This window comes from Polypterus senegalus, chromosome 15, assembly GCF_016835505.1.
Source record: "Polypterus senegalus isolate Bchr_013 chromosome 15, ASM1683550v1, whole genome shotgun sequence".
Taxonomy (NCBI): Eukaryota; Metazoa; Chordata; class Cladistia; order Polypteriformes; family Polypteridae; genus Polypterus; species Polypterus senegalus.
This window is the reverse complement of record NC_053168.1, coordinates 1,167,489-1,194,534: the sequence shown is the minus strand read 5'-3', so window position 1 is coordinate 1,194,534 and position 27,046 is coordinate 1,167,489. Positions and strand designations below refer to the sequence as shown.

General features: G+C 42.9%; 1 protein-coding gene across 2 annotated transcripts in view; it reads left to right on the top strand.

Annotated features, from left to right (window-relative positions):
* The first annotated feature begins 2,698 nt into the window (after positions 1-2,698).
* Positions 2,699-27,046, top strand: part of LOC120515585 (CUB domain-containing protein 1-like) — a 57,018-nt gene continuing 32,670 nt past the window's right edge. Inside the window, exon 1 of one of the 2 annotated variants that reach the window (XM_039736688.1) lies at positions 2,699-2,977. In XM_039736688.1, the coding sequence (XP_039592622.1) occupies positions 2,908-2,977 (70 nt within the window). In that variant the 5' untranslated portion in view covers positions 2,699-2,907. Of the gene's footprint in view, positions 2,978-3,221; positions 3,377-27,046 lie in introns of those variants that run through there. The other variant, XM_039736687.1, reaches the window with a different exon arrangement.

Genomic DNA, 27,046 nt, shown 5'->3' with positions numbered 1-27,046 from the left:
AGAGAGAAAAATCTGTGCTTGTGTTAGATTGGAGATATTGCGGTGAATAAAAACCATCCTTTATTTCAGGGGTGTCAAACTCAATTGCACAGGGGGCCAAAATCCAAAACACACTTTAGGTCACGGGCCGAACAGGATAAACATTTATTGAACACACTAAAACTAAACTTTTAAAACGTCACTTTTTTGAACATAAATATGAATAAAAACAGACAAGAATATTATTCCAGAATAAATCAACTCAAACCTTAAATAACTTATAATATTTTGCTCTCCATAAAAATATATCCTGTCTAAATTATACAAGAACAAACATTCAAATTTCTTTACTCTTATGTCATTTTATATAAAAAATAAACTTAAATTTTAAATATCCCAAAAGATTTTGCTCTCCATAAAAATATATCCTGTCAAAATTATACAAATTCAAATATGAACATGCTGCATAACAAAACCTGGAAATATAAATCAAATGTGTTCCTTTCAGCAATAACAAATCAAATCATTCAGTTGTCTTTGCTCAGATGTCATTTTAGAGCTGGACGCCTGCCATCTTTTTTTGGCCACAAGTTCGTTTCTGTTTGCTGTGAAGTTCTGTGTTGTGGAGAACCTCAGGATGGACTGCAGGTGCTCATCAGTGAGGCGACTCCTGTGTGCTGTTTTGTTGTTAGTCTTCATCACTGAGAAGAGCTTCTCACACAGATATGTGCTACCAAACATGCACAAGGTTCGAGCCGCATGTAGACGGAGCTGGAGCATTTCTGCGGGAATGGAGTGAATAAACTGTGCGGGCCGTGCAGTATCGTACTTTGCCTTCAGTGTGCCATTACACTGCAGCTCAATCACCTCCATCTCAATCTGCACAGGTGCCGTTTCCACATTGACAGCAAATGGGTTGCAAAACAACTCCAAATTCTTTTTTTGTTCTTCAAAGCCACCAAAGCGCCGTGCGAACTCAGTGTGCAGTGCGCTCAGTTTATCAGCAAAGTGCGTATTTGGGAACAGCGTAGTGTCGACTTGGTTCAACATTACTTGGCAACAGGGAAAGTGAGGCAAGGTGCACTGGTGCATTTGTGTCTCCCATAAAAGTAGCTTCACATTGAAATCACTTTGTGATTTTGTACGGGTAAAAACGTCTGCTGGAGTGTCAGATTCTTCTTTAACTCTTCTGCTTTCTGTATCTTGTGCATTGCATTCAGGTCTTTCTGGTTATCTTGATGTTTGCCTCATAGTGCCGTCTTAGATTAAATTCTGTAATTACAGCCACATTAGCTCCACAAATGAGACAAGCGGGTTTACCTGGCAATGTCAGTAAACTTATACTCAACCTCCTATCAGTTTTTAAAGGCTCTATGTTCAGAATCACCTTTTCTCTTCTGCATCGTGTGGGCTAGCTTCGCAATAACTTGCAGCATCATAAGCTAGACTTGATTAACGCGCTAAGTGTTCGGCAAGGCAGCTGAAGCGCTGCATTATGGGATCTGTAGTTTATTGTGTTACCAGCGCTTCATATCCCCGGGCCATTAATAACAATAATATATAAAATGATCTCGCGGGCCGGATATAATTACACGCCGGGCCGGATGTGGCCCGCGGGCCTTGAGTTTGACACATATGCTTTATTTGAACCCGGGACTCGGTGTGTTCGTGTTAGGGGTTTGGGGCTCACTGACACCCTATATAGATACAGAGCAGTTCGCTAAGCAGCAGTTAATGGATTGCCCCCTCACCCTCTCCTCCATATAATCTTTGTAAGGAGTAAGCCCCATGAAGTTCCAGCATTTCCTTTCTGTGTTCTATACCATGAGGAAAGGAACGTGAAGTGCCTCATTCAGGGGCACACAGCAAGCATAGGAAATGGCGGCCACACCAATGTCTTTAATACTAAAGGGCCGCAGGTCACAAAGTCTTAGATGGAAAAAATATGAAACAGATAAACAATAAATTGGGCTAGGGGGGTACCCTTCACCAGGGCAGACTTAACACATGGGCATGCTGGGCAGTCACCCATTTGTGCACGCTGTTTCTGTTTTGCTATCAAAGCAGGGGCCCCAGTGCTCTACTGTACCCGGGCCCTAAGATGCCCTTCACATACAGGTGTCAGGCTTGCATTCATCTCAGCAAAAGTGCTTTGAGTTGTGAGAAAAGCACTGTATAAATGTAAAGAATTATTATTAATATTAGATATCTTTCACTCATTTCCAGCGTTTTTAATTTTTAAACTTTGGATTTCTGGGTGCCCTGATTCCTACAAGAAGTCTGCAATTTCTCATTCCTTGTATTCTGGGACACTTGCTTGTGGTCCTTATACTTTACTGATTTCAGTTGTTTATTTTTAATAAAACTGTAAAAAAAATCGAAACTCCTGTTTTCACTTTTATCATTCTGAGTATTTCTTGATGACTTCTGCTGTACTTGTAAAGCTTTTTCTGTCCTCGGTGACCCAGGAAAGGCGCTATATAAATACAATGTATTATTATTATTATTATTATTACTATTAATGGCCTGAACGGAGTACGAGACAGCACTGCAGGGGCGCCCTGAGGAGACGACGAGGTGCTGCCCGGCTTTATTATATCAAAACAGACGGAAGTGCCCCTCGGCCCTGTACCTGCTGGTTGCGCAAAGCTCCCTAGACGAGAAGATAAGCTGAAGGTGACGGGAAGCGCGAAGGTGTCATCCTGACGCTCGGCCGTGACTCACGGGACAACGCCCGCCCCCCCGGAGTGCAGCACAGAAGGAAATGGACGCGTCTCGTCTCTCCCGGGACTTTTTCTTTTCTTTTCCAAGTTGACTGGAGCGGCCACGAAGCAGTAGCAGCAGCAGGAGTTATCTCCCGGTGGAGTCGGCGGCACGGAGCCTTCTCGTTTCTTTGTGTTTCCTTTCCGCCCGCCTTCGCCTCTTCTAATGGATCCTCGACGCGCGCCTCTGTGTTTGGCGCTCCTGTGGATCGTCGCGCAGATGCTGGCGGGCTCAGGTGAGTGGGCCGGCGGGGAGCAGCGAACGGAGTGCGCGCTCGATGGGCAGGGCAGGGCAGGGCGAGGCGAGGGGACAGGCGGCTTATCCGCGGTGCTCGGTGATGGCAGATGTTTAACGGGTGACTTTTTAAACTTTGGTGTGAAGTGGCAGTTTTGCACGAGAAATGAAGTTCTGTGGTGGTGGTGGTGGGCTTGTCGGAGAAGACTGGCCGATTTATACACTCACTTTGCGCTTTTCCCAGTCGGGAAGTTGCTCCAAACCGGAGTTTCTGGAACGGGCGCCTGGAGATGCCGACATTTCGTGCGTTTGATGGGGGAGAGCTGTGAAGTTACCTGGACATGTCGGGTCAGCGTGTTGATATCAAAGCCAGGAGACGTCGGCCACCCCCTGCCAGTCGGTACGTTACACAGAACCGCATAATAAAGCGACGTCGGCTCCGCTCTTCCCAGTTCGGGGTCAGCACGGGGTGCGAGGGAGGCAGGAACCCACTCGGGACGGGAGGCCAGGCCTTCGCCACAAAGTCCTCGAGTTCTGGCTTGGAGTGTCCATGTGGCTGCAGGCCAGTTTCACAATCCGTGAGTCGTTTTAGCTTTCATTGATCCCATTGCTTAATTAGCTGCCTTTTTTTCTTTCTCGTATGTTGCACGCAGAAAGTGTGATTTATGGTTTGTATCTGGACAGTTTATAATAATTTGCCCCTGCAGCAAATAGAGTACTAGCTATCTATGTATAAGACTCATTTTTTGTATCTTTTGATGGCTTGTCATTTTCATTAAGTGACATTTTTTTCTTGGAATTTGTTGTCTTATGAAAGTTTTTTGACTTCTGACCATGAACAGTGAGCCCAGCAGACATCAATGCAAAGAACACCGACTGTTAGTCTTCACTCCTTCACTATCACTGCACTCGTTTGTGTGCTTATTAGTTAAAATACATAGAGCATTCAAAGAGAGCAAACTATTTTTAAAGCTAAATGAATTCATTCCTGCCATTTTAACTCACACAAATCTGTGTTTCATTTTAGAAATGTTTAGTGGTGTCCAGTGTGCGATTTCTGCATTGATTTAAAGAAGCAGAACAAAACTGGGGACATAACCACTAAAGACCGAGTCCAGTTAAAAGTAGAAACTGGTCGAGATGAAAACCTGCGCCTCTCGCTGGTTCTGTAGTGCATTCCAGGGGGCCCCACTGAGGCGGCAGCTTTTCATCCCAGCCAAGTTTTTCTTTTTATGAGGACTCCTGTCTTAATTTGATAAGATGTTATTTTCCGTTTCTATCTTTTTTTTTAATGTATTTTTGTATCTGTACAAGAATTTGAAATCTAATTATGCAAATGTTTTACTAAATGACCCAACTTGTGGGATGGCACGGCGACCCCGTGGTAGCGCTGCTGCCTCGCAGTTAGGAGACCCGTCTGAGTTCGCTTCCCTGTCCTCCTGCGTGGAGTTTGCATGTTCTCCCCGTGTCCGCATGCTGCTCCAGTTTCCTCCCACAGTCCAAAGACATGCAGTTTGGGTGAATTGGTGACATTAAATTGGTGTGTGTGTGTTTGCTCTGAGATTTACTGGCATCCTTCCCTGGGTTTGCTCCTGCCGTGTGGCCAGTGATAGGCTCTGGTCTGGATGAAGCGGGTCAGAAAATAACACGACTTGATACAAGGTGTGTGTGTCACATGGACCAGAATTCAGTCTTTTCTGTCTAGGAATACAGTTATGAAGCACAAACTTGGACACGTCATCAGTTGCGTTCATTGAAATTGTGGGATGTTTTGGATTTTTCAATCATCAGACTCCTTCATCCAGGTGACCTAGCCAAGGTTGATTATGGTTTTTATTATTCTATTAATTTTCTGGTTTCTTCGGCCGTTATCTTGTATATAAACATCTACGCGTAGAAGTGTGTCTGTCCGTCTCAAAAGTGAGAGGTGGAGTCGGGCTGAAGGCTCCACCGACGAGGATACACCAGTGAGGCCAGCATGTCGGCAAAGCGAATCCTCCGAAGAGAGACTGGTGCTTAGCGGCTAAAACACAAGCGACGGGAGGGTGTCTGCAGCACGAATCCTCCCATTAGAATGGTGCCCAGAGTCGTTCCTTTCAATTGCCTCACATCTCTGCATTTCATTTTTTTTCTTTTTCTTTCAGACGATCTCAATAGTTTCTAGGACCCCAGGCTTTTTCAGTACGGGCTTACACAGCTAGCTAGGTTTGTGGTGAAATGCCAGTATTGTTTGCACTGCTGTCTGCTCTGCTTGTCGTTAACTGTCAGTATTCAAATACAATTAAAAGAACAAACAATATAGAAAAAGGGAAATTAAAAAGAAGTAAGATCCAAAGAAACTTGAGCAGCTAAAGATATAGCAACAAACTGCACATTTCTTTATTTGTTCTAAATGTAGGTCTCATACTGGTATTCTCTAAAAGCCGAATAAAAAAAGATCAACTAATTGTAATGCTTCATACTTTGTACAAGTCTGTGAAGGCCAGTGAGATGTTCTACACCGTGTCGTGTTTGACCGATGATGTCGCTTCGAGAGAGGCCCACCGAATCCACAAGCTGATTAAAAGGGCGCAGGCTCAGTTATGGGACGCACTCTGGACCTCCTGGAGGAGAGAATGAAGATAAAACTGAGTGACATTATGGACAACGCTGCACATTGTGTCGCTGACACGCCAACGCTGAGGACTTTCAGCCATTGAGTTCATCAGCATTTCTCCCAATGGCAGTATGTCTTTATAATGCCTCCCTGGGACTGCCAAGTCAGAAGTTTTCTTTCTTTGTAGTCCTCCTGATGTGTGTGTGTGTGTGTGTGTGTGTGTGTGTGTAGGGGTCTGTCAGAAATCACTTAAAGGTGAATTAACTCCCTTTTCGTGAACACCGCAGGGTGGCTTCCAAGACTGAACGAGAGTATCGCTCTTCAGGGGCAAATGTGCCTCTCAAAGCACTAAATCAAGTTCAGGATCTTACACCCTTGAAAGTAGAGGTGCCAAAGTGGTGGTTCTGAGTGACGCCATCTTAGCTTCCTCACAGAACTGTCCACATGAAGGTTCCAGAAAGCGCCTTTATTTAGATCTGTAACAGACTCCATAAATAATCGCAAACAGGTGGTAATAGATTTGTCAAACAGCAGTGGGTTTCTGATTTGAAAAGGACTCCTGCTGCATGCAGTCACGCGTGCCAAGTTCACGATTTCCTGATCTGTCAGCGTTCTGCTAGGTAGCCTACGATGCATTCAACATTTCTGTGTTGTCCACATGCTGGGAACCATTTCACAGCCCAAAGAACCAATTTCATTTGCAAAGAATCCTCCTGAAAATGAGACAGGTCTTTGTCAAGCAGTGGTTCTGTGAGGAGCCACACGGCTCAGTAAGGGTTCCTTTTAGAAGCGTTGCGTTATCATGGAGTGTGTTAGACACAAGGCTGGAGGACAGAACCAGGCCCATTCATGCACGTATCCAAACTCGTACAATTCCACATGTTGGACAAGTCAATCAACTTAACACACTGGCTTTCAGTTGCCTGGAAGGAATACCGGAGTATGTAGAGGAAAGCCCACGTTGACAGCTGTGTATGCAATGCAATGCAATGTTTGACTAGGAATTGGAGTCCAGGATGGCCGATCAGTGTGACAAATTAACCAGTACAGTGCCATGCTGGCAGTACATAAGCCATGGAGTACGCTCATTCACATACGCAGTCAATCGGTACGTAAGGCTTGATAAAACAGAAATTGGGACCTCTGCTGCATTGTAGCCCACCCAGCGCTGCTTCCTGCTGGCAAAATGGAATAAAGCCGATTCAGAAAAGAGGTGATTATTGTCGTTAAGAACAAACTAAGGGCATTGTAGTCTTTATAAAAAGTATTTATTTGTCGTTGTGTTTCATGCCATTGGGGATGAAGTGCCTTCTGCCTCAACTTTCTCAGAATTTTGGCTTGAATGTCTTCTTCTGCACCCGGTGCAGGGTTGGTTTGCCCCCAGGATGGGGACCTTTAATTATATAAGAGGGCTAGGACTAAGATGGGTTGCTCCCACTGGGTCAGCTTTTCAGGTGGGATGTGAGATCTTCTACAGTTTTGTCAGTTTTCCTTTTTACCCCCTTAGTCTTTGAAACCCAACATTCCTGTCCATAGACATTGGACCCCAGACTGATTATCTTCGAGTTTGTTTTGCTGCCTTCATACTAGCCTTGAATGACGTGACAAGTTCACTTTTCAGAGTATTCATACCCTAAAAGGTGCCACTTTGCTGGGTGGCGTAATCCTTAATGCCTCATGGATCCATTGTCCTGGGTTTGATTTCCACACTGCGAGTGTGTGTAGAGTTTGCACATTCTCTCTGTGTCTGTGGATGTTTTTCCCCGATACACCCAAAAGATGGGCAGGTCAGGTGAATTGGCACATTTAAACTGGCTGTATATATGTGAGCTGGCCCTGTGATTGTCTGCTGTCCTGTTCAGGGTTGTCTCTCGTACTTGTGCCTGGAGCTGTTGGCACCCTGAACTGGATTAAGCAGGTTTCAGATTATTAACATAAGTTTTTTGTTTTTTTTGCAACATTCAAGCTGTAGTCGAGTGCAGTTCCAGGACACTGCTGACCCTTTCTGTCAGTTTGTCATTAATGAATAGTGAGCGTTGTGCCAAGTCTGACGTGAATGTCCAGTTCACCCACATGTTTAGTTTAAAGTGGTCCTTCGGGCACCAGTTCTGCAGTCTTTTGGCCTGTGCGTTGATACAGAGTACACCATTAGGGGTGGCAGGAAGTGTAGTTTCCCACAAGCTGCTCGGGTTGTTTGCATTAATAGTGAAGGTGGAGGCTGATTTGTATACCTTGTGTGGCTCCTGCAGATCAGTATCAGCCATCAGATGCGGGACTGCTTGCTTTGACATGCTATGCCTTGTTGTATTGGGAAGTTACGATTCACAGGAAGAGAAAGGTCTGTGGCTCCTGCCGCTTGGGGCAGAGGATGTGAGGTGGCCCACGATCAAAGCAGAGGTTCTCAAACAGCCTTCTGTGCCGTGGACCCCCACAGTGACAGGCTTTTCAACCACTAGTTCTCAAATCTTCAGTATTGTTAAGATGCCATGTTCTTTTTAACATTTGTGAAGTCCTAGTGTCATGGCCAAAGTTAGAGAGTCCTTTACCCATCTTGTGATATTCAATCGAATGTTATGCCATTGAGCGTGGTGTTTAACAGATTGTGTACTGGGACTTTCGTATAAAAATGCATTTTGGTGAAAGATGAAAACAGCTTGTAGGGCCTGGAAAACAAATGGATGGAGGGACATGCAAACCCAATAAAAGGAACGCTTGTGAAATTCTAAATTGGTGTCATTTGTATGTGGCTGGCTGAATGAATGAGAGGTCCATGTGATAGACCAGGGATTGTCCATGCTAACAGAACAACTTTCCTTGTTGGCGAAGGACAGCTGGGGAGCATTTCAGACTCAACAGCTGCACTTTGCCTGATCTCGCCATCTTGAGGATGTCGGATTACATATCTAGATGTCTCAGGGGATGACCAATTACAGGACTGTGTCTCTTGATGTCTTAGCAGTTTCAACTTTCTGAAGTATCACAGACTTGCTTTTAGACAGCTAGTCCGCAGGCAGCCTGGCTGAATGGTTTTCAGGTGTGATGGGTTCAGCCGCAGTCTCGTCCTGTCTTTTTGTAAACGGTCATGGTATGACAAATAGAGACACTGGACAGGCTAAAACCCGTTTATCTTCTTCTGTTGTTGCCACATTGTTCTTCCAACTGGTTGTCAACTCCCACACCTGCACAGAGGAATGACTGTGACAAAATGAAACCTTTGTGATTTTTTGTCATGGCAATGCACACACTGCTATGACGGACTCACTGGGGATGTCGCACTACATGACTAGTGGTCACAGATGCATGTTGTTTGCTAAGGTTATGTGAATTTGTCTGCATGTGGAAATCGTGTAGTGTGATGCCACTTTAAAGCTTATTGTATGAAAGTAAATCTCTAATTAGGGCGGGTATCACTTTTACTACCGTCTGTTTATACATGTGCAGAGCACAGTGCAATTCTTACTTTCATGTGCTAATCTGAATACAATTTTAATAAACAGTGAAGATTACTGCAACAAGTATCTCTTATGTATATTCTGGTTCATCCTGCTTTCTCTTCAAAACCAGTCCCCCCCACACGCAGCCCACACGGCATTTCTCGATTCCTATTCGTCCTCTTCCAAACCCTTCCCCACGCTGCCTGTGGCCTCCCATACAACCCCACGCCGCTTTTCTCAATTCCTATTCCTCCTTCAGACTACCGCGTTCCCCTCTCCTCCCTCATGACCCCGTTGGTGTCACGTCACCGCCCTATATCTAGCCTGACTGCGTGACCTATCATTTTGGCCATGTCTGCACCTGGGAGTCTTTTCCGTAGCCTGCTACAGGAAGGTACTCTCTTGACCATTGCCATTGGTTTTGTTCCTTGCTATTTTTGTTATATTACGGCGGTTGTTTCCTAAGACTTTGTTATAAAATGAACGACGGGTTTTTGTACAACGTCATCTGTATTCTGGGATCCGGCAACTGCCTGTTCCTATCAGTGGGTTGTTTCTTGACACAAACAGTTGACGAAGGCAATGCACTCTCACTATGACATAGGGCAGTAGATTTGGAGACGTTCTTCCTGTTGTTCTTTCCAACACAAGTCGAGTTATCACAACAAGTCATGAGTACTCTCAGTACATGGCAACATCTGGAGTTTATGATGGTGAAGCTGAAATTCAAGCTGTTTCCGAGATTCTCTGTACTACCACTGTCATTTACTTCAAACGCGACACCAACATCCCTCCTTGCATTACGTTTGCAAAGATTTGCGTTAATCTACAACAACCAGTCTTCAGCCATGGTCAGTTGTACGTGGCTTTTTCTAGGGTTAGCTCTTTCGACTCATTATCTGTCGTCTCCAGCAAAACACCTACTCACAACTACGTCTTTCAAGAAGTATTTCTTTCTCACTGATTTCTGTTCCTATTCTTACACCGCTGTATGCTACGGCGGGCATCGGCTAGTTTAGAATATTTCTGTAAATTAGCCAATATATCGCAAAGTACTTGAAGACATGTTTGCTGAATTTTTTTTTTTATTATTTTATCAGTAGTGTAATTCTCTGAATACCACTCCACTTGTCACTAATGCTGTCTCTCTATGGCGGCAGACTTCTTCAAAGATCTGAAGGGTAAAGCAGACCTGGATTTTGACTGTATCCACTTTGGACCTGTCTTGGACCAAAAAAAAACAAACGGAAGAGATGCTCTACTCTCTGATGTCTCACATTTGTCATACTGTGACAGAATTGAGAAGGGGAAAATAAAAGTGCCAGGATTGTGGCTGTTCTTGGTAATTAAAAAATGTTCAATGTACAAGCGCCTGTGCTGTCAAATAGCACCTGCATTTGAGCTCATGATTCTGTGGAAGTCTGAGTCCCCTTATTTGTCATCCTCTGTGGTTCCTTGTTGTGTAAACTGCACGATTCAGCAACTCAGTCACTAAGTGGTTTTTAAAAAATAAAAACACACACACACATATATATATATATATATATATATATATATATATATATATACATACACACACACACACACACACACACACACACTAGGGGGCATTGCCCCCTGGTCACTTTGCTTGCCAACCCCTTGGGCCCGCTCTGCGTGCTAGCCTCTTTGCAGATCTGCCGCAAAATTTAAACAGATTTTTATTTTCATGGAAATTGTAACATATGCATCATATGCAATGTATAACTGCCTGCATATTGAATTTAAGTTCTTTCTCTCTATTAAATAAAATGACTTTTTTTGAATGTTTGGCTCTGAGATTTGTTAATTGTCTTTGCAAAAGCTATTCCTATGGGAAACTGTTAATGTTTTAATAGAAATGGCCTATCAAGATCTCCTTTGTTGTCTAATGTAATCCCCTGTAGATGTACTACATCACTTTTCTTGGATACGTCCTTCTTTCTACAGTAATTTGTGCGGTGGAAGACCAGACGGTGTTAACGGTTGTAGATATTCTACTCTGATATTGTAAGTTGATGTTTTCATCTGTCGCACATTCACCACCAACTGCTTCAGCGTACAGTCGTCTGTTGATACGCATTTAACCAATTTGCTGTGTAACCAATCGTCATTTTTGGAGTTAATTCGTTTGACTTCCTCGGTGCTTGAAAATGTTTGAGAGGAGGGCGTGACTTGAAAAAATCTGAAGGCAAAAGTCTTGTCTTTCGGGATTGGGAAAAAATCTCATCCAAAAAGTCTTGTCGCTTTGAAGGATTTTATATCTATATCTATATCTATATCTATATCTATATCTATATCTATATATATATATATTAGAGTGTGTATGTGTGTGCATATATACTTATCCTGACCATGTAGGGTGTTGGTTAAATCTATAAAAGTTAAACGGCATCCCACAGGTTTAATGTACACCCCTTCCAGTTGTCATGCTTTATATGACCACCTGAGATGAAATCTCGCTCTGCTGTGTGGCATTTTCTTGAGCCGAGTCCTCTTATGAGAGCAGTGGCAAGCTGCACAACTGATGCTATCACATGCACAGCTTAGGGCAACAGTGGAGAACTATCTCGAGTGTTGAAATCTGTTCACAAAAGACCTCTGTAACGTCTCCTTTTCATTCCAAATTTCTCCTCTTAATCTTTAGTTGTTGAGACTTGAATGAAAACCAATTAATCTTGTCTTGCTCTTGATTCACACATTGATGCAGTTGGTAGTGGTGCCATGCCATCTCCTAGTGATCGGACTCTGTGGTTAATTCCAGACTTTCTGTGCAGAGTTTACACTTTTTCCAGTGTTGTCATGGCCTTGTTTACAGCGTTCTTGTCACTACAGTATTTCTTTATCATTCCTCTGCCAGAGTGGTTTTCATGTTCAGTCCTGGACTACCCCTGTGGCTGCAGATTTTTGTTTCAACATGTTTTACTTTAAACTGTTCTCATTGTTTTAATTAGTTGGTGTTTTACATTTCTTTTATGCAGCATTTAGAAAATCTCAGTAGTGTGAAAATGTTAAAAATGTAGAAAGATTTCTATTCATGGTAAAGCCATAAATGCTTCACTCTCTTTTGTAATTTCCCTTTAATTGACACTTTTCCCTGTGTAAATTCCTCGTTTAATTTTGCATACTAATAATGACAAAGACATTGGGGCAAGCAGCACTAAATATTAAAGGCTGAGGCTACTTGTACCCACTGGCTTGCTTGGTAGGTCAATGAATTGATGCGAGGGTTTTGCTTGTTTGGTCTATCATGTCAGTCAGTAAATAAGAGAATAATACTTTATGTACTGTAAAATATAAATCTCACTTTTGTTATATTATGACCCCAGTTTAACTAATAATGTTAGTGTCTCTGGCACTTCCCATCCAGATACCTACATTTCTGTTTTGTGCCATCAGTGAGAAGTGAAGCAAAATGACACCCTTTATTGGCTAACTGAGTAGATTACAATATGCAGGCATGTGATAAAGAAACTCCTGTTACCTGTGGTTTTATTTTTATATATATATATATATATATATATATATATATATATATATATATATATATATATATATATATTACAATACACACATACACTAGGATAGAAATATGACTGTTATGTGAGACAGCTTTAGTGTCAAATATTGAGACACCTCCAGCCTAAGGCCACGTCCACACTACCACATTTTCAATGATCTCGGTCCACATTGGAGTTTTTGCCTTGTTTATTAAAGGATTCCTACTGAAATGCCTGAAAACACAACTGACGTAGACCATCACCTACACTGGACATGCGCACACTAGCGACTGTAGTGAAAAATTCAGAGCCCTGTGAAAATCTGACTCCTTTTGTTCTTTATGCATTTTTAAAACTCTTGGCACACAGGGCCCTGATATTGAGTTCACAGCATAAAAAATAAATAAATAAGAAAGTGCTGCAGCAAATTGCCCCCATCTTACGTTAACATGCTTATTACAGTTGAATGTAACAGCCTTCAGAACTGGTGATGATCGTCTTATCATTAATTTAAAGAAAGTGTGGACACCAGGGGGCGCTCAAGCTCTCCTGGCACCCAACACAAGCAGGCATGGACACAAGGTGTATTGTGGGCAGACTCTTCTCAATAAGCTTTTCCCTCCACCACAGTTATATGTACAATAAGCAGCTTCCACTCGACTCTGGCTCCATGAATAAAGTGAGGTGGTCCCTTTTATGCTGCACTTGGGAGCACTTTAGGTGGCCAGTCCGCGTGATTCACAAGTACTCCCAGGTGTGGTGTTAAGCCTGATGTATTTGCGCTCCGTTGCTCCTGCAGCACCCGCTGGTGGCAGCCATGGAACCCAACAGGGTTATGCCAAACTCCATCTCCCATGTAGCTCAGTGGGAATCTGAGGCACTGCTGCAAACCCAGGATGGCTGCCATCTAGCATTCCCTGTGGCCTGTGCATGTCTGCTCCCCTGTCCTTCCATTATGGAATGTTAGAGTGACAATAAAAAGGAAAAACCTTTTTAGCTTTGTGTTTTGATTATAAAGAGTCCAGAGGGATTGGACATTTACATTAAACAACATTTGTGAAACTAACTCAGTAGAGGAAATAGAGACATACACTACTCACACATTGATGTATCGTCTCTTTGCTGCATTTTCCTTTTGTGTTTCTCTCTGCCTGTCCTATTGTGAGCTCGTCTGCATTCAATGTCCATCCACTTCGTTAAGCCTCTTGTTGTTCATTTTGCTGCAGGATGTGTTCCTCCTTACTGAACAGATCGTTTAAGTAATAAAGTTTGAGTTATTTATAATGTGTGTTTCACGGGGCTCTGAATTTTACACTGTGACAGTCAACCTCACCAGCCCTGGGATTTATCACAAAACGTTATTGAGAGGTAAGCAATTTGCTGTTTACACATAATATGCAGCATTTGGTCATTGCAATATGCAATTTAGATGCATACAGGTAAGCAGCCTGCATTGTGCCTGCTATGTTAAAAATGGTTTTATTTTGTGAAGGAAATGAGCCATTGTAATGAGCAGGATGTAATCGGAGAAGTGTCATGAAATAAGCAGGAACCAATCTGAGCACAATTAGAGCATCGTTCTTGGAAAATTGTGTTTACGCCCAGTTACATCAAAACACTTCTTCTTTCAGCTGCTCCCATTAGGGATCGCCACAGCGAATCATCTTCTTCCATATCGTTCTGTCTTCTGCTCTGTCACACCCTCCACCTTCATACCCTCTCTCACCACATCCATTAACCTTCTCTTAGTCCTTCCTCTTGCCTGGCAGCTCTATCCTTAACATCCTTCTCCCAATATACCCAGCATCTCTCCTCTGCACATGTCCCAACCAACCTCGCCTCTCTGACTTTGTCTCCCAACCATCCAACCTGAACTGACCCTCTAATGTCCTCATTTCTAATCCTGTCCATCCTCATTACACCCAATGCAAATCTTAACATCTTTAACTCTGCCATCTCCAGCTTTGTCTCCTGTGCCACCGTCTTCAGCCCATATAACATAGCTGGTCTCGCTACCTTCCTTCACTTTCACTCTTGCTGATTCCCATCTGCCACAAATCACTCCTGACACTCTTCTCCAGCACTCCTCACTGCCTGCACTCTCTTCTTCACTTCTCTTCCAACAACATATTTATTTCTATAGCACATTTTCATTCAAAACGTAGCTCAAAGTGCTTTACATAATAAAGAATAGAAAAATAAAAGACACAATAAGAAAACAAAATAAATCAACATTAATTAACATCGAATAAGAGTAAGGTTCAATGGCCAGGGGAGACAGAAAAAACAAAAAAAACTCCAGACGGCTGGAGAAAAAATAAAATCTGTAGGGATTCCAGACCATGAGACCGCCCAGTCCCCTCTGGGCATTCTACCTAACATAAATGAAACAGTCCTCTTTGGATTTAGGGTTCTCACGGAAGGGCTTGATGATGATGATGGTCACGTAGACTTCTGCCTTTTAATCCATCCATCATTGTTGGAGCATCATGAAGGTTTGAGTAGGTGGAGGTGGCGCAGGAAAAAAAAAAAAGGAAAAAGAAACAGAAAAGAGAGTAGGGGTCAGTACGGATTTTAGAGCCACTATGAATAGTTATTATGAGGAAATTGAACATAGAGTATCAGGATTAAGTTAAATTAAGTTAAATTGAAGTTATAAAAAGGCCATGTTACAGTAATGTGTTTGCAGCAGTGTTTTAAAGTGCTCTACTGTATCAGCCTGGCGAATTCCTATTGGCAGGCTAGTCCAGATTTTAGGTGCATAGCAGCAGAAGGCCGCCTGCCCGCCTCACCACTTCTTTTAAGTTTTGTTCTTGGAATTCTAAGGAGACACTCATTTGAGGATCTGAGGTTACGATTTGGAATATAAGGTGTCAGACATTCTGATATATAAGATGGGGTGAGATTATTTAAGGCTTTATAAACCATAATTTTAAAGTCAATCCTGAATGACACAGGTAACCAGTGTAGTGACGCTCAGACTGGTGTGATGTGTTCGGATTTTCTTTTCCTAGTTAGGATTCTAGCAGCTCCATTCTGCACTCGTTGCAAGTGATTTATGTCTTTTTTTGGGTAGTCCTGAGAGGAGTGCATTACAGTAATCTAGTCGACTGAACACAAACACGTGAACGGATTTCTCAGCATCTTTCAGTGATATAAGAGGTCTAACTTTACTGATGATTACTGAGTGAAAAAATACTGTCCTAGTGGTCTGATTAATATGCGATTTAAAATTCAGATTACAGTCAACAAATTGACAAGTTACTCTGTACTGTTAATCTCAAGTATTTAAACTCCTCCACCTTCACCAACTCTACTCCCCTCATCCTCACCATTCCTCTGACCTCCCTCTCATTTACACACATGTGGTCCTACTGACCTTCATTCCTCTCCTCTCATATCTTCACCTCTCCAGGGTCTCCTCGACCTGCTCGCTACTCATGTGTACGGCTCTGGAAAACATTTTTAAAACTCTTCATTTATAGGGGTTAAAAATGATGAGGGTAGTGTAGATGAAGGGCAAAAATGTAGACAAATGTATGCATTGGGGCATGAGATGCAATTAGCCAGAGAGGACATTAATGTGTGATCAAGATCTGCTGATGTTTTTGATGAGTTTTCTTTACAATTTGAATCAGTAATCCAATCTCCTGGGCCAGTCTGGTCATAAAACTCCTCTCTTTTGTTGTAATGTGTCAAATTTTACTCTCAGTTTAACTTTCCGTTCCCTTCTGTCCTGTTGTGTCTTTAAGTTGCCCATAAGCTGGTGGCTTTTAAAATCATTCTTGCAGTGTCTGTTGCTGCTGACGTGAGCTCCTGTAGGAACGTCTCTGTCACCACACTTAATGTGGGAGATGGTGAAACTCATTCTTTGGTGGAGTGTGTGTCCAGTTTATCCCACATACTGTACGTTTTGTGCACAGGATTCAGTAGACCACATCAGATGATATACAGGAAAATGATCCCATTCTCCGATGTTCTTATTGGCAGTGTGGTATTCCTACCCGGTGTGCAGTGCCACATCTTTTCTGTAGGTAGTGAGGTGTACCTTATTCTGCTGGTTCACTTGGGGAGCTTCAGACAATCAGTTGCTTTGGATGGTTGTGTTCAGGGGCAGAGTTGGACTGTCTTTCCACCGCGGAGTGACGTGATACACATCAGTCAATATCCACTGTGGTGGGGAGCATTAATGCTATGCCACTATGATAAAGAGACCTACAACTCCTAAATCCGCTTTCTCTTGCTTACTTCAATGCACTCATGTAGATGTTGGAGCAAAAAGTTGCAATGGTCAGCTCATGAGTGTTGTCTTGCAGAGACAGCTTTGTTCCCTGGATTAGTTAAGACCACACTTTGCAATCACTTCACCACATCCACAACATGCTCTGTCTTGGGGATTGCTGGATGTGAGGGCAGAAGAACAGATCAAGACCTTTGGACTGGGGTTGTGCAACGTAATCGGCGCTTTCTCTACATTCCATTTCATCTGCCCGACTGTCTCTTTCTTGTTCCTCCTTAGCAGTTGTTGCCTCTGTCATGCGCCCAGGCGGGAAGGTTCTGGAAATTCATCTCTCAGCTTGTTATCCTTATTTAGTATGGCCTGAAGTTCTTTTAAATTTTGTATCCCCACTACTAGATGTGGGCTGTCGGTGACGACAACGGGGATGCGCTTCTTGTTATCTTTGTTTTAATATCCCAGAAGGTTGCCTCGGAGTATGGCAGTAGCTCTCTTGATTTGAGTGCCCGTTGTTTTATCAGTATGGCCTTGTCTGATGAAATCGCTCTGTAGTCCCTGCGATTGGTCTGTCAAGTCTGAGCCAGTGCCATGTAACATACTGCTTGGCTGAGAATGACGGAGCTCCTTCTGTGTCATGGATGGGGGCTGTCGCTGCTCAGGTCTGTCTGTTGGTTTGTTAAAAATGGAGGTCACAAGGGGGTGTTGTCTTTCATTGGGTGCTGGATGGTCTTTTGGCGTCAGAACCCCTGCAGATTTTGTTTTTTCTCACCTTTTGTTTTTTGTTACTAATTCTTTAATATTATTGCCTAATCTTAATTGTTTTTTTTTCCCATACCTTGTAAAACACTTTGAGCTACAATGTTTGTATGAAACTGTGCCATCAGATAAATAAATACATGTTGTTGTGAATGGTGCAGTCCAAGAAGCTGACTTTGAGTGTTTTTAGTCTCTGCTTTATGTCGGCCCTCCAACCTGCAGGGAAAAACAGAATTGGCACTCCAGCCACCATAAAACAAAAAAAAAAAACCTCGCACTGTTCCACTCCATCTGAACTGGTGTGGTGCTGAGGTATCACCCGTTGCATGGCTGTACTTGGGTCCTAATCTGGATCCTGAGTTGATTTGTCGTGTGGTGGGTGCAGCAATGCGCTGTATCAGTGTGTGCTCCTAACCTTTATGTTGGGCTGGAATGACTCGTATTTCTTATGAAAATGGAGGAGGGCCTCACAATCCACATTACAAAGACGTCCCATGGGTTTTATGAAGCACTGGCTTTCTGTGTAAAATCCAGTGGGCGTACAAGAGAGACGTGAAACCTCCACTTTGGCATCCTCCTACCAACTGCCAGGGCCGGATTAAGGTGGGTGCTATTGATGCTGCAGCATCGGGTCCATTCCTGAAATAGGCCCAGATGAAAATAGATGAGAATTTTCCTGAAGCTGAACAGTTTTCTTTTGCTATATTAACCTCAAAATAGTTCTTAGAATGAAATTTGGAGTCCGACTTTGTTCTTTGCGCTGTGACGCAACTATAACGTTGTTGTGTTTATTGTTAACCGAAGATTTCAAGTTAATGCTATCAATTGTACGTTAAACAGTTTACTTAGTTTTTGCAATATCTTGGGGATTCTTGCCACTTTATTATTATTTGGTAAGTGCCACGTAGTCAATTTTTTCACCTTGAAAATTAGTTGTACAGTAAAAATCGATGGCTATTTAAATGGTTATCTGCAAAGGTAAAACTAAAAGCCAGCCCGCAGGCCCGGCATGGATGTTTAGAATTTTTTAAATCCTCGACAGGATTCTGGTCTACTGTATTATGAAATTGAAATCGTGGACACATTTCTACCCTCAAGAGCCTGAACTGAGTCACTTTGACCCAATGTCTCTGCAAATTCATTTTTTCTTACTCTGTTTAGTAAGAGAATTGTGAAATTTTGTGTATTTCATTGTTAGGTTTTCTGTATTAAGTGTACTTTTCAGACAATTGCTATTGAATGTTGATGTTACATGGTTTGATGTTAATCTCGAGTTGTTACAATACTACGTCGTCGCTATTATTATTCATGTTCAGTAAAGGCTGGCTGGACGCGTCGCAAGCAGTTAAGGCTCCTGGGTCGCTCTGACTGCGCATGTGCGGCGAGTGTCGAATGCACAGGCACCAATGCAGAGAAAAAGTAGGCCTTTTTTGTGCTGCAGCATCAGGCCCAATTTCGTCTTAATGCGGCCCTGCCAACTGCTATGCTACTGATATGTTAAGAGTAATTCTGCTTGATATTTTAACCACTTTTATATTGTCTCATATTCTGTGTAACCTTCATAGCACACACACATTCAAGTACGTGAACTCTTTGTCTGGAGTAAAGGGTTTCATCCCATCATCCTCGGGCTGATTCAGATTTCTCTCGGTACCTGTAATTAGGCAAAACATTTTCTTGTTGATATCGTATGTCATCATGGAAAAATACTTTTAAAAATGAGTAACGCTTGGCCGTTATTTCAAGTGAAAAGGGATTTTACTTTGACAGTGGCTTTCTTTAAATGGTAGGCGGTTTGCATTCATGTTTTGAATTGTGTCACTGATGAGGAAGAAGGGGGTACATAAAATAAAAAAAGCAATTAATAACCTGAAAAAATGTATTCTTCCCTTGTATGTTGTCTTCTAACATTTGATGACTACATAGGAAGTGAATTGCGTAATTTGTTGATAAGATGATTTCGGAGAGCATTCAGTTAATTGAGGGTATTTGGCAAGTAATTTTATCCGAGTTCATAAGGCATTGTAAGACGCTAGGGGTCACTGTTGCCCCTTTAACCCCAACAGACAGACGCTCTGGACACAAAGTAAAAACAATAAGAAACGTTTAATTGCTTTTCCTTTTATTAACACTGCCCTGAAGCTCCACGGTCACCAATAAACAATTAAATGATCAACACAATACAATTCTCTTTCTCCTCCACACCTCCCAGCCAACTTTGTCCACCTACACCCGACTCTGGCTCGCCTGCTGGGTTTTCAGCAGTCCTTTATATAGTTCCTGACCCGGAAGTGCTTCTGTTCTTCCTCCCACATGACTTGCCAGCACTTCTGGGTCAGCTGGAGAATTCAAGTTCTTTTAATCAGCCCGGACGTACTTCGGAGCATCCATCTTCCTGATCCACTAACACTTCCGGGCTATAGGGAAAGCGGGACTCCCCAGGTCCTTTGACAGATCCTCCTGGTGGCACCCAACAGGGTTGAGAATCAAAACTCCAAGTCCAAGGATGCCCTGCAGGAATCCGGGGCACCGCTACACTCCAGGGAAGCTGCCGTCTAGCATTTTGGGGGAGTCATGTGTCGACAAGTAGCCGCCTTGCCCCATCCTTCCATTCCAAGGGCCGGGTTGAACTGCCGGCTGTCTCCCACAGCATGACTTATAGTGAAGCTGCCATCTCTCCACACAGACAACAACAGCCAGGCTTGGGGTTTAAACTTGGAGAACTGGATCTGTGGCGCTAGTCTGTATGACTCTGTACTGCCTCTCACCAGGAAAAAGGAAATAAAATTGAATAAATGAACAATGGAGACCCGAGTGAGCCACTCTGAAACTCACCAAGAGATTTAAAACCTGTTGAAACAGAGGAGCCACAATGACTAAGGTTCCTGCTTTGTTTGAATCTGTCAGGCCTGTGACGTTGCCCTTTAAAATACACAAGTGAAGGATTACGCTAATGTTTACTTTATCACTGCTGTGGTGCTTGAGTTGGCGCTGCTACACCCCCTACAGGCCCCAACTGAGACGCCACAGTCCCAGGTCCAGATCCTATTCCTATTTTACTCGGACAGGCACTTTAACAAGCTGCTTTTTCTCAGTATTATATAATTCTTGATTTTCCTTTTCCTCTCCTTTCGCACCTCCTAGACAGGCCTTGTCCACCTCCTCCCGACTCCAATTCCTCTAATGAGATGAGGGGGCAGCTTTTATTTAGGATTGGGGGATTCTAATGCAAGGTGGACACTGCATGGAGGAAGCACTTCCTGCTTAGGCAGAAGCCCCACAAAGTAGGGACAGCCATTTCCTACACCACCCAGGGATCTACAGTTCCCCACTTGCCCCATGTATGTGTGTACGGGTGCATGCTGGTACCTGAATGCTGCCATCTAGCATATTGGGGCAACCATACAGGCTGTCTCCCCCTGTCCATCCACTATACTGACTTCCTTGCCAAGTTAGGGTACAGAGTTCACTCCAGCTGGCATGCCAGCCCACCCCTGCTGTCTGTCACCTCCTGAAATCAAACTTTTTGTCTTAATATGAAAAGATGTTTTTCTTTTCAAACCAAAATCTAAATAAACCGCGCAGCAGCCTTTTTGGTTTTAAATTGAAATTATTGCGTACTTGTATAAAACTAGGCTTGTCATCCACTACATAATGCCTCATACATGTTTGAGAATGTCACTGTATGCTGTACATGTGACAGTAATGACCCCCTAAACCTGGCATTGGTTTTCATGTGGTTGACAGAACCTGTTCTTGTTGAGCGAGTGAATTAAGAGAATCACTTGGGTGGAGGCTTTGTCTTCTCCTTACTCAACTACAGGTCCTCTTCGCTATTCCACTCAACCAATGCCAAGCTTCCTCTTCCATAGCTCTTTATTTCCCATGCCAACTAGCTGTTTTTAATTTAAGTGCGCACCATACCATCTGCAGGTGGTGGGCTGCCACATCCAGTAATAGAAAACCCCAGGAATCGAGTGCTTGTAAGTTTGGCTGTTGTATGGTTGGTAATGCTGCTGGTATTGTACAGTGGGTGCTGCCATCCAACCTCACTGGCAGCGCTGTGATTGTGCGTAGTGGTGTGTTGCTATTGAATGTATGCACACATATTGGGTATATCACACAGTCTACAACACTTTATCACCCTTTTTGCTGCCAAAGTAGATTATTTTTTGCATGCTTAATTTTGGTTGAAGTCTGCTGTTCAAATTGCAGTGTGGCAGGTCGACTAAATGCATAAGGTGAGCTCTATGTCTCCGTGTAGTCTGTCTTGGGTAAAGAAATGCAGCAAGATCATTACGTTTAGAATATTAGAACAGGAGAACAAGGGTGACGAGGACAAGCCGTTCAGCCCATCAAACTTGGCAGTCCTATTCACACAAATTGTCCAAAATAACTTTGAGAAGATCCTAAACTGCTACTCTCTACCACGCTGTGTCTGTGTTTGTTTTTTTGTTTTTTTTATTTGAAGTAATTTGTAACGTTTGTGTCAACTTCACCCTCAACAAATTGCCATCTGTGTCCCTGGGTTCTTGTTGTAGAATGCATTTTAAACTAACAGCCTGGATCCACTGTTCTAATTCTTTACTAATTTTAAACCTTCTATCATGTCACCTCTTTGTCTCCATTTGTTTAAGCTGAATAAGGTTCAACTCCTCTGTTCTTTCTCTAGTGCTGTTATATCTTTTGTTGTAGCCTGGAGACCACCACAGTACACAGCACACAAGGTGAGCCTCATCAGTAGTGCGAGATGAAGCTTAAGCATAGCCTCCACACCTCAGGGGGGCGCTATACAACCAGACATCCTGTTAACCACCTTCTTGACGAAGGTGACCGTGTGTTCTCTACAACTCCTGGGTCCTTCTCATAAGGTGGGCTTTCAAGTTGCGCACCTCTTATGGTGTAATGAATTCAAATGTGTTTAATCCATACATGTAATACTTTACTTTGACTAAATTTCAGTTCTCTCTGCCACAGATCTGTCTAAAACCCTTTGTAATGATTCAAATGGTTTTTAGATTTTCTGACATTGCACCAAATTTGGTAACGTCATCAAACTTGCCGAGTTTGTTCCTTATTCGTTTTGATCATTTATATTCATTAAAAAGAGCAGCGGCTCCCTTTTCAGCATCTCATCATTTTGACACGACTGCTCTCGCCATAACTCTGAGCCAATGTTGTAGCCACCTACACACAGCGCCCTGAACTCCTGCTTCTTATGTGAATTTCCCCTTGGGATTAATAAAGTATCTATCTCTCTATCTATCTCTCTCTATCTCTCTATCTATCTCTCTTTTTGTTTGACTATTAGCCTCTCTCATCAAAAGCCTTCTCAATCTCAGAAGTAAATAATCGCTGATCAGTTTTTGTTGTGTCCTCATAGAATTGCAGCATATTAGTAAAACACAATCTTTTCAGTCTGACTCAAGCTGACTTTTTGTTAATCCTTCAGTTTTTATTTTCCGTAATCCTTTCTCCAATTAGTTTATCTGTGATGTATGTTAAGGTTACTGAGGTGTAGTTACTGTACATGGATGAGCCCAAGCTCCCTTTTTTTATATCATGAGATGTGTCTGAGCGACACTAAAATGGTTTGGTTATTTAAGTATTTGGTTGTCTCTACGGTGTTTTCGTGTTCTTTTTGGTCAGGGTACTTGAGATCCATGAGCCCTGCATCCTAAACATTTGTCTTCTAGGTTACGTGATAGCTCTGAATTAGCCTAATATGTGTGTAAGCATGAACGTGAAGATGTTTCTGTCTAATGTCCAGTGCTGTCATGATAGCCTATAGTTCACCGCAATCCTTTAAAATACAAAACCTGTTCAGAAAATTGATGTATGGATGTAAATGCATGGAAATATTAACTGATAAGTTCATTATGATGATCAGAGAACAAAGCCTTCCATTTTTTTTTCCTTAGCTGGACTGCTTAATCCAGTTTAAGGTCACAGAGTTCCAGAGCCATTCAGGTGCGAGTCCAGGACCAACCTTAGATTGAGCACCGGTACGTTAAAGGGGCCATTCACTCGCACGCCCGCACGTAGGGCCAGTTTAGAGTCGCCAGTTAACCTGTACGTGGAAATGTGGCAGGAAAAGCATCTAGACATGTCGGGGAGCTTGTGTAAATTTTACTTGGACAACGAATGGGTGGTGGATTTGAACCTGAGACGCAGGATCCAGGAGGCAGCAGTGTTTACAACTGAGCTACTGTGTTGCTCCAGAATCGCACTACGAGGTGCAGAGCTTAATGCTTTATTGTTCGTTTCATGCAGTTGGCTTTATTAAAGGTATCATTTTTTTTTTTTAAGGATGTTAAGTGAAGGTTGTAAAACAGAGGGGTTTGCAGGCAGTAGAAAAGTAAGAGGTAACTGAGCGAACGACAGACCCCACCAGACAGGAAATTAAAAACTACAAGTCAGGCCCAGAAGGGTAGCAGGTTTATTGTTCTGTCTGCTTTATCAGAATTATTTACTGTTTAATTTCTCTCTGTGTCCATTACTTCCTACAGTTTATTGCATGCCATAAAACTCCATTTGTGTTTCTTTTGACCTTTTGTGATGCTTTTTATTTATGGAGGACTGCAACAATGGCGGCCTCTAACCATAAAAGAGGCCAGCGTTTCAAGCACTTGGTTATTGCATGTATAGCCCACCGGTTTCTGTCATCTGCATTGTCCTAACACAGAGGTTTACATTTAATGCTATAGGACACAGGAAGCCAGTGAAGGTGGAGCAGGATGGTTGTGATGTGCTCACTCTTGCAGGTCTGTCTGCGTCAGCAGGGTTTTGGAGGTATGCTAAGGGATTAGAAGTAGGGAGTTCCAGAACTCGGTGTAGGATCCAATAAAAGAATGGACACAGTTCTCATCGTTGGAAAAGGAGAGGAATGAGTGAACAGAGGATATGGAAGTAAGGACGTTTCTTAACGTGCTTTGTGTGGGTTAGGCTAGGGTTAGACATACAAGACACCAAAATGAACCGCTACTACGTGGAAATGAAGGCCCGGTAGACTACAGCTTGCCTGAAGAAGGGCCTTAAACTGCCTTGAAAACCTGCATATTGTAATCTGTTCAGTTCACCAATTAAAGGAGTCATTTTGCTTCACCTCTCATTAGAATAAGAAAGGGAGGAATCAAGAATGTCCCCAAGATTCCTTGCAGTAGAGGGACGTTTGATGATATCCTCACCAAGAGTAAGGGATATGAACTTGTGAAGACTTTAAAGACTCCCCCTGTCTTTACTGCTGTTCTACCTCCACATCCAAATCTGGACGAGTAGATTGGCGCAGGCTCCCTCTCAAGAGCTAACCATCTCTCGGCAACAGACGGCCATGTTTCACTGTCAGTTTTCATCACTCGCTTTGCACATTGCAGATTATTAGTTACACAGCAGCACTGCAAAGAAGGAACCCAGCAAGTGAATCCCAACTTGAGAAGAAGCCCACCTCATACTGTCTTTCTGGAGCCTGCATTAGCCTACATGGGCTCTCTAATACAGTGTGCTAGTGAGCAGGTGCCCTGCGTGTTTAGGAATGGTACTGTGAGAAAATGCTGTAAAGAGGGAATGCATTCATGCCATGAATAGTTTTTTTTCTTATTAACTAGTACATTTTGAAGAAAATAGTAAATTAGAAAAACAAAACATCAATTTACTCAATATTTGACGTGCCCACCCACCATCTGCCATCTCTTGACTTTACTGTCATGCAGTTTCCTTCTTGTCCTCTTGCTCCACTACCACTGCAGACATTGGCCATCTTGTAATGGCAGGCAGGTTTGATGATGTGAAGATCAGGATTCTGCGGTGGCCTTAACATGCTGTCTGGTGCAGGATTTCCTGTTCCAGTTTTTGTTGCCGATAGTATTTTATGATTTTGGGCTCGTTGTTATGCTGCAGGATGAAGCTGGGACTGATCAGACACTTTACTGCTGGTATTACGTGAGGGATTAGAATCTAATTGTACTTCTCAGGCAGTGGGGTGCGGGGGTCCGTCTGGGGTTTGCCTCATTTTAGATCAAATCACCTCCATTTATGAAAATGCAGTCCCGGACCTGCAGGAAACCCAGACTGTGCTTCACTGTCGAACGACAGGCATTCATCCGTGTGCTGTACTCTAACCCTTTGGTGGTCAGACTGACTTCTGTTACAGTTTTAAGTTTGGACTCCACACTCCAGAGCACCGGCTGTCAGTTTTCTGCACCACAGTTCTTGCGTTTTTAATGTGTAGGTCATTCATTTTGTTTTATTTCCATTTTGGCTGTAACTCTTCCATGAAGACCACTTCTCATAGGACTTTTCCAGACTGTAGGTGAATGTGCCAGGGTCCCAGTGGTTTCTCCCAGTTCTGCACTGATGGAGGTGCTGGGCATCTTCTGATTTCAAAGGGAGGTAAACTTGATGTGTTTCTCATCTGATGCTTTAGGTTTCCACGGCCATCTACCGAGTTTCAGAAGAGCTGGGACAGCACATCAGGATACCTCTGTTTGTGAGGGGAGATGTCGATGATGCAGGGTGATGATTTCTTTTTGTCAGGACATTCAAATATTTCATAGTATCGTTTCACTTTTTAAGAAGGAAATATTTGCAACACCAAATTATGTACTTTTAAATCGAGTCACTAATCTAGAAAACCTGAACTTACTGTCTAGATAGCTCACAAAAATATTTGTCTTACAGTTTTTGTCTTATGTACAGTATTGTACAGGATATCTAAATTCCAAATCAAATTTGATCATTATTGCATGTTCTCCCCATGTCTGCGTGGGTTTCCTCCCACAGTCCAAAAACATGCAAGTTAGGTGGATTGACGATCCTAAATTGTCCCTTGTGTGGGGGAGTGTTGGTGCCCTGCCCAGGATTGTTTCCTGCCTTGCGCCCTGTGTTGGCTGGGATTGGTTAGGATATAGCGGGTTGGATAGTGGATGGATGGATGACCTTTTAAGTAATTTGCACTTCATTCACTCGTAAATCAATTATGAGAGTGCCACCCATCATATCACACATCCCTCCAACCTGCATATTGTTTAATGGCAATGGGCAAAGAGTGTGGTCAGCTCAGCTCAGGCAAAACTTAACTGAATGGTAGAGGTTTGGCTCAAGCTGATGGTTTTCTCCAGTATGTCTGTTTATATTTGTGGTTTTACTAATACATTTTTTTTAGGTGCTCGATCATTTATAACTAAAACAGAAGAAGCCACACATAATCCTTAAAAAATCTAAACTAAAACTGAAGTACTTATTACTATAGACAAATAAACAACACTCCCCGTCAGATAAAGTTCAAAACGGGAACATCTGCCACTTTATTTAATTTGGGATTTTAGATAGATTATTAACTGATGCCCTTTGCTTTCCAAGCTGATATCTCACTGCTCTCCGCTTTGCTTAGTTACCGTTTCCATGTGCTAAGTGCTTCAAGTGCCACTCGGACACCAAAGAGACTGCCCTCACTCACAGTTCACACGGATGGATCAAGTCAGACTGGCTCCCCTGGCACTGATTGGTTCTTGACACTTTAAAGGCACATCTT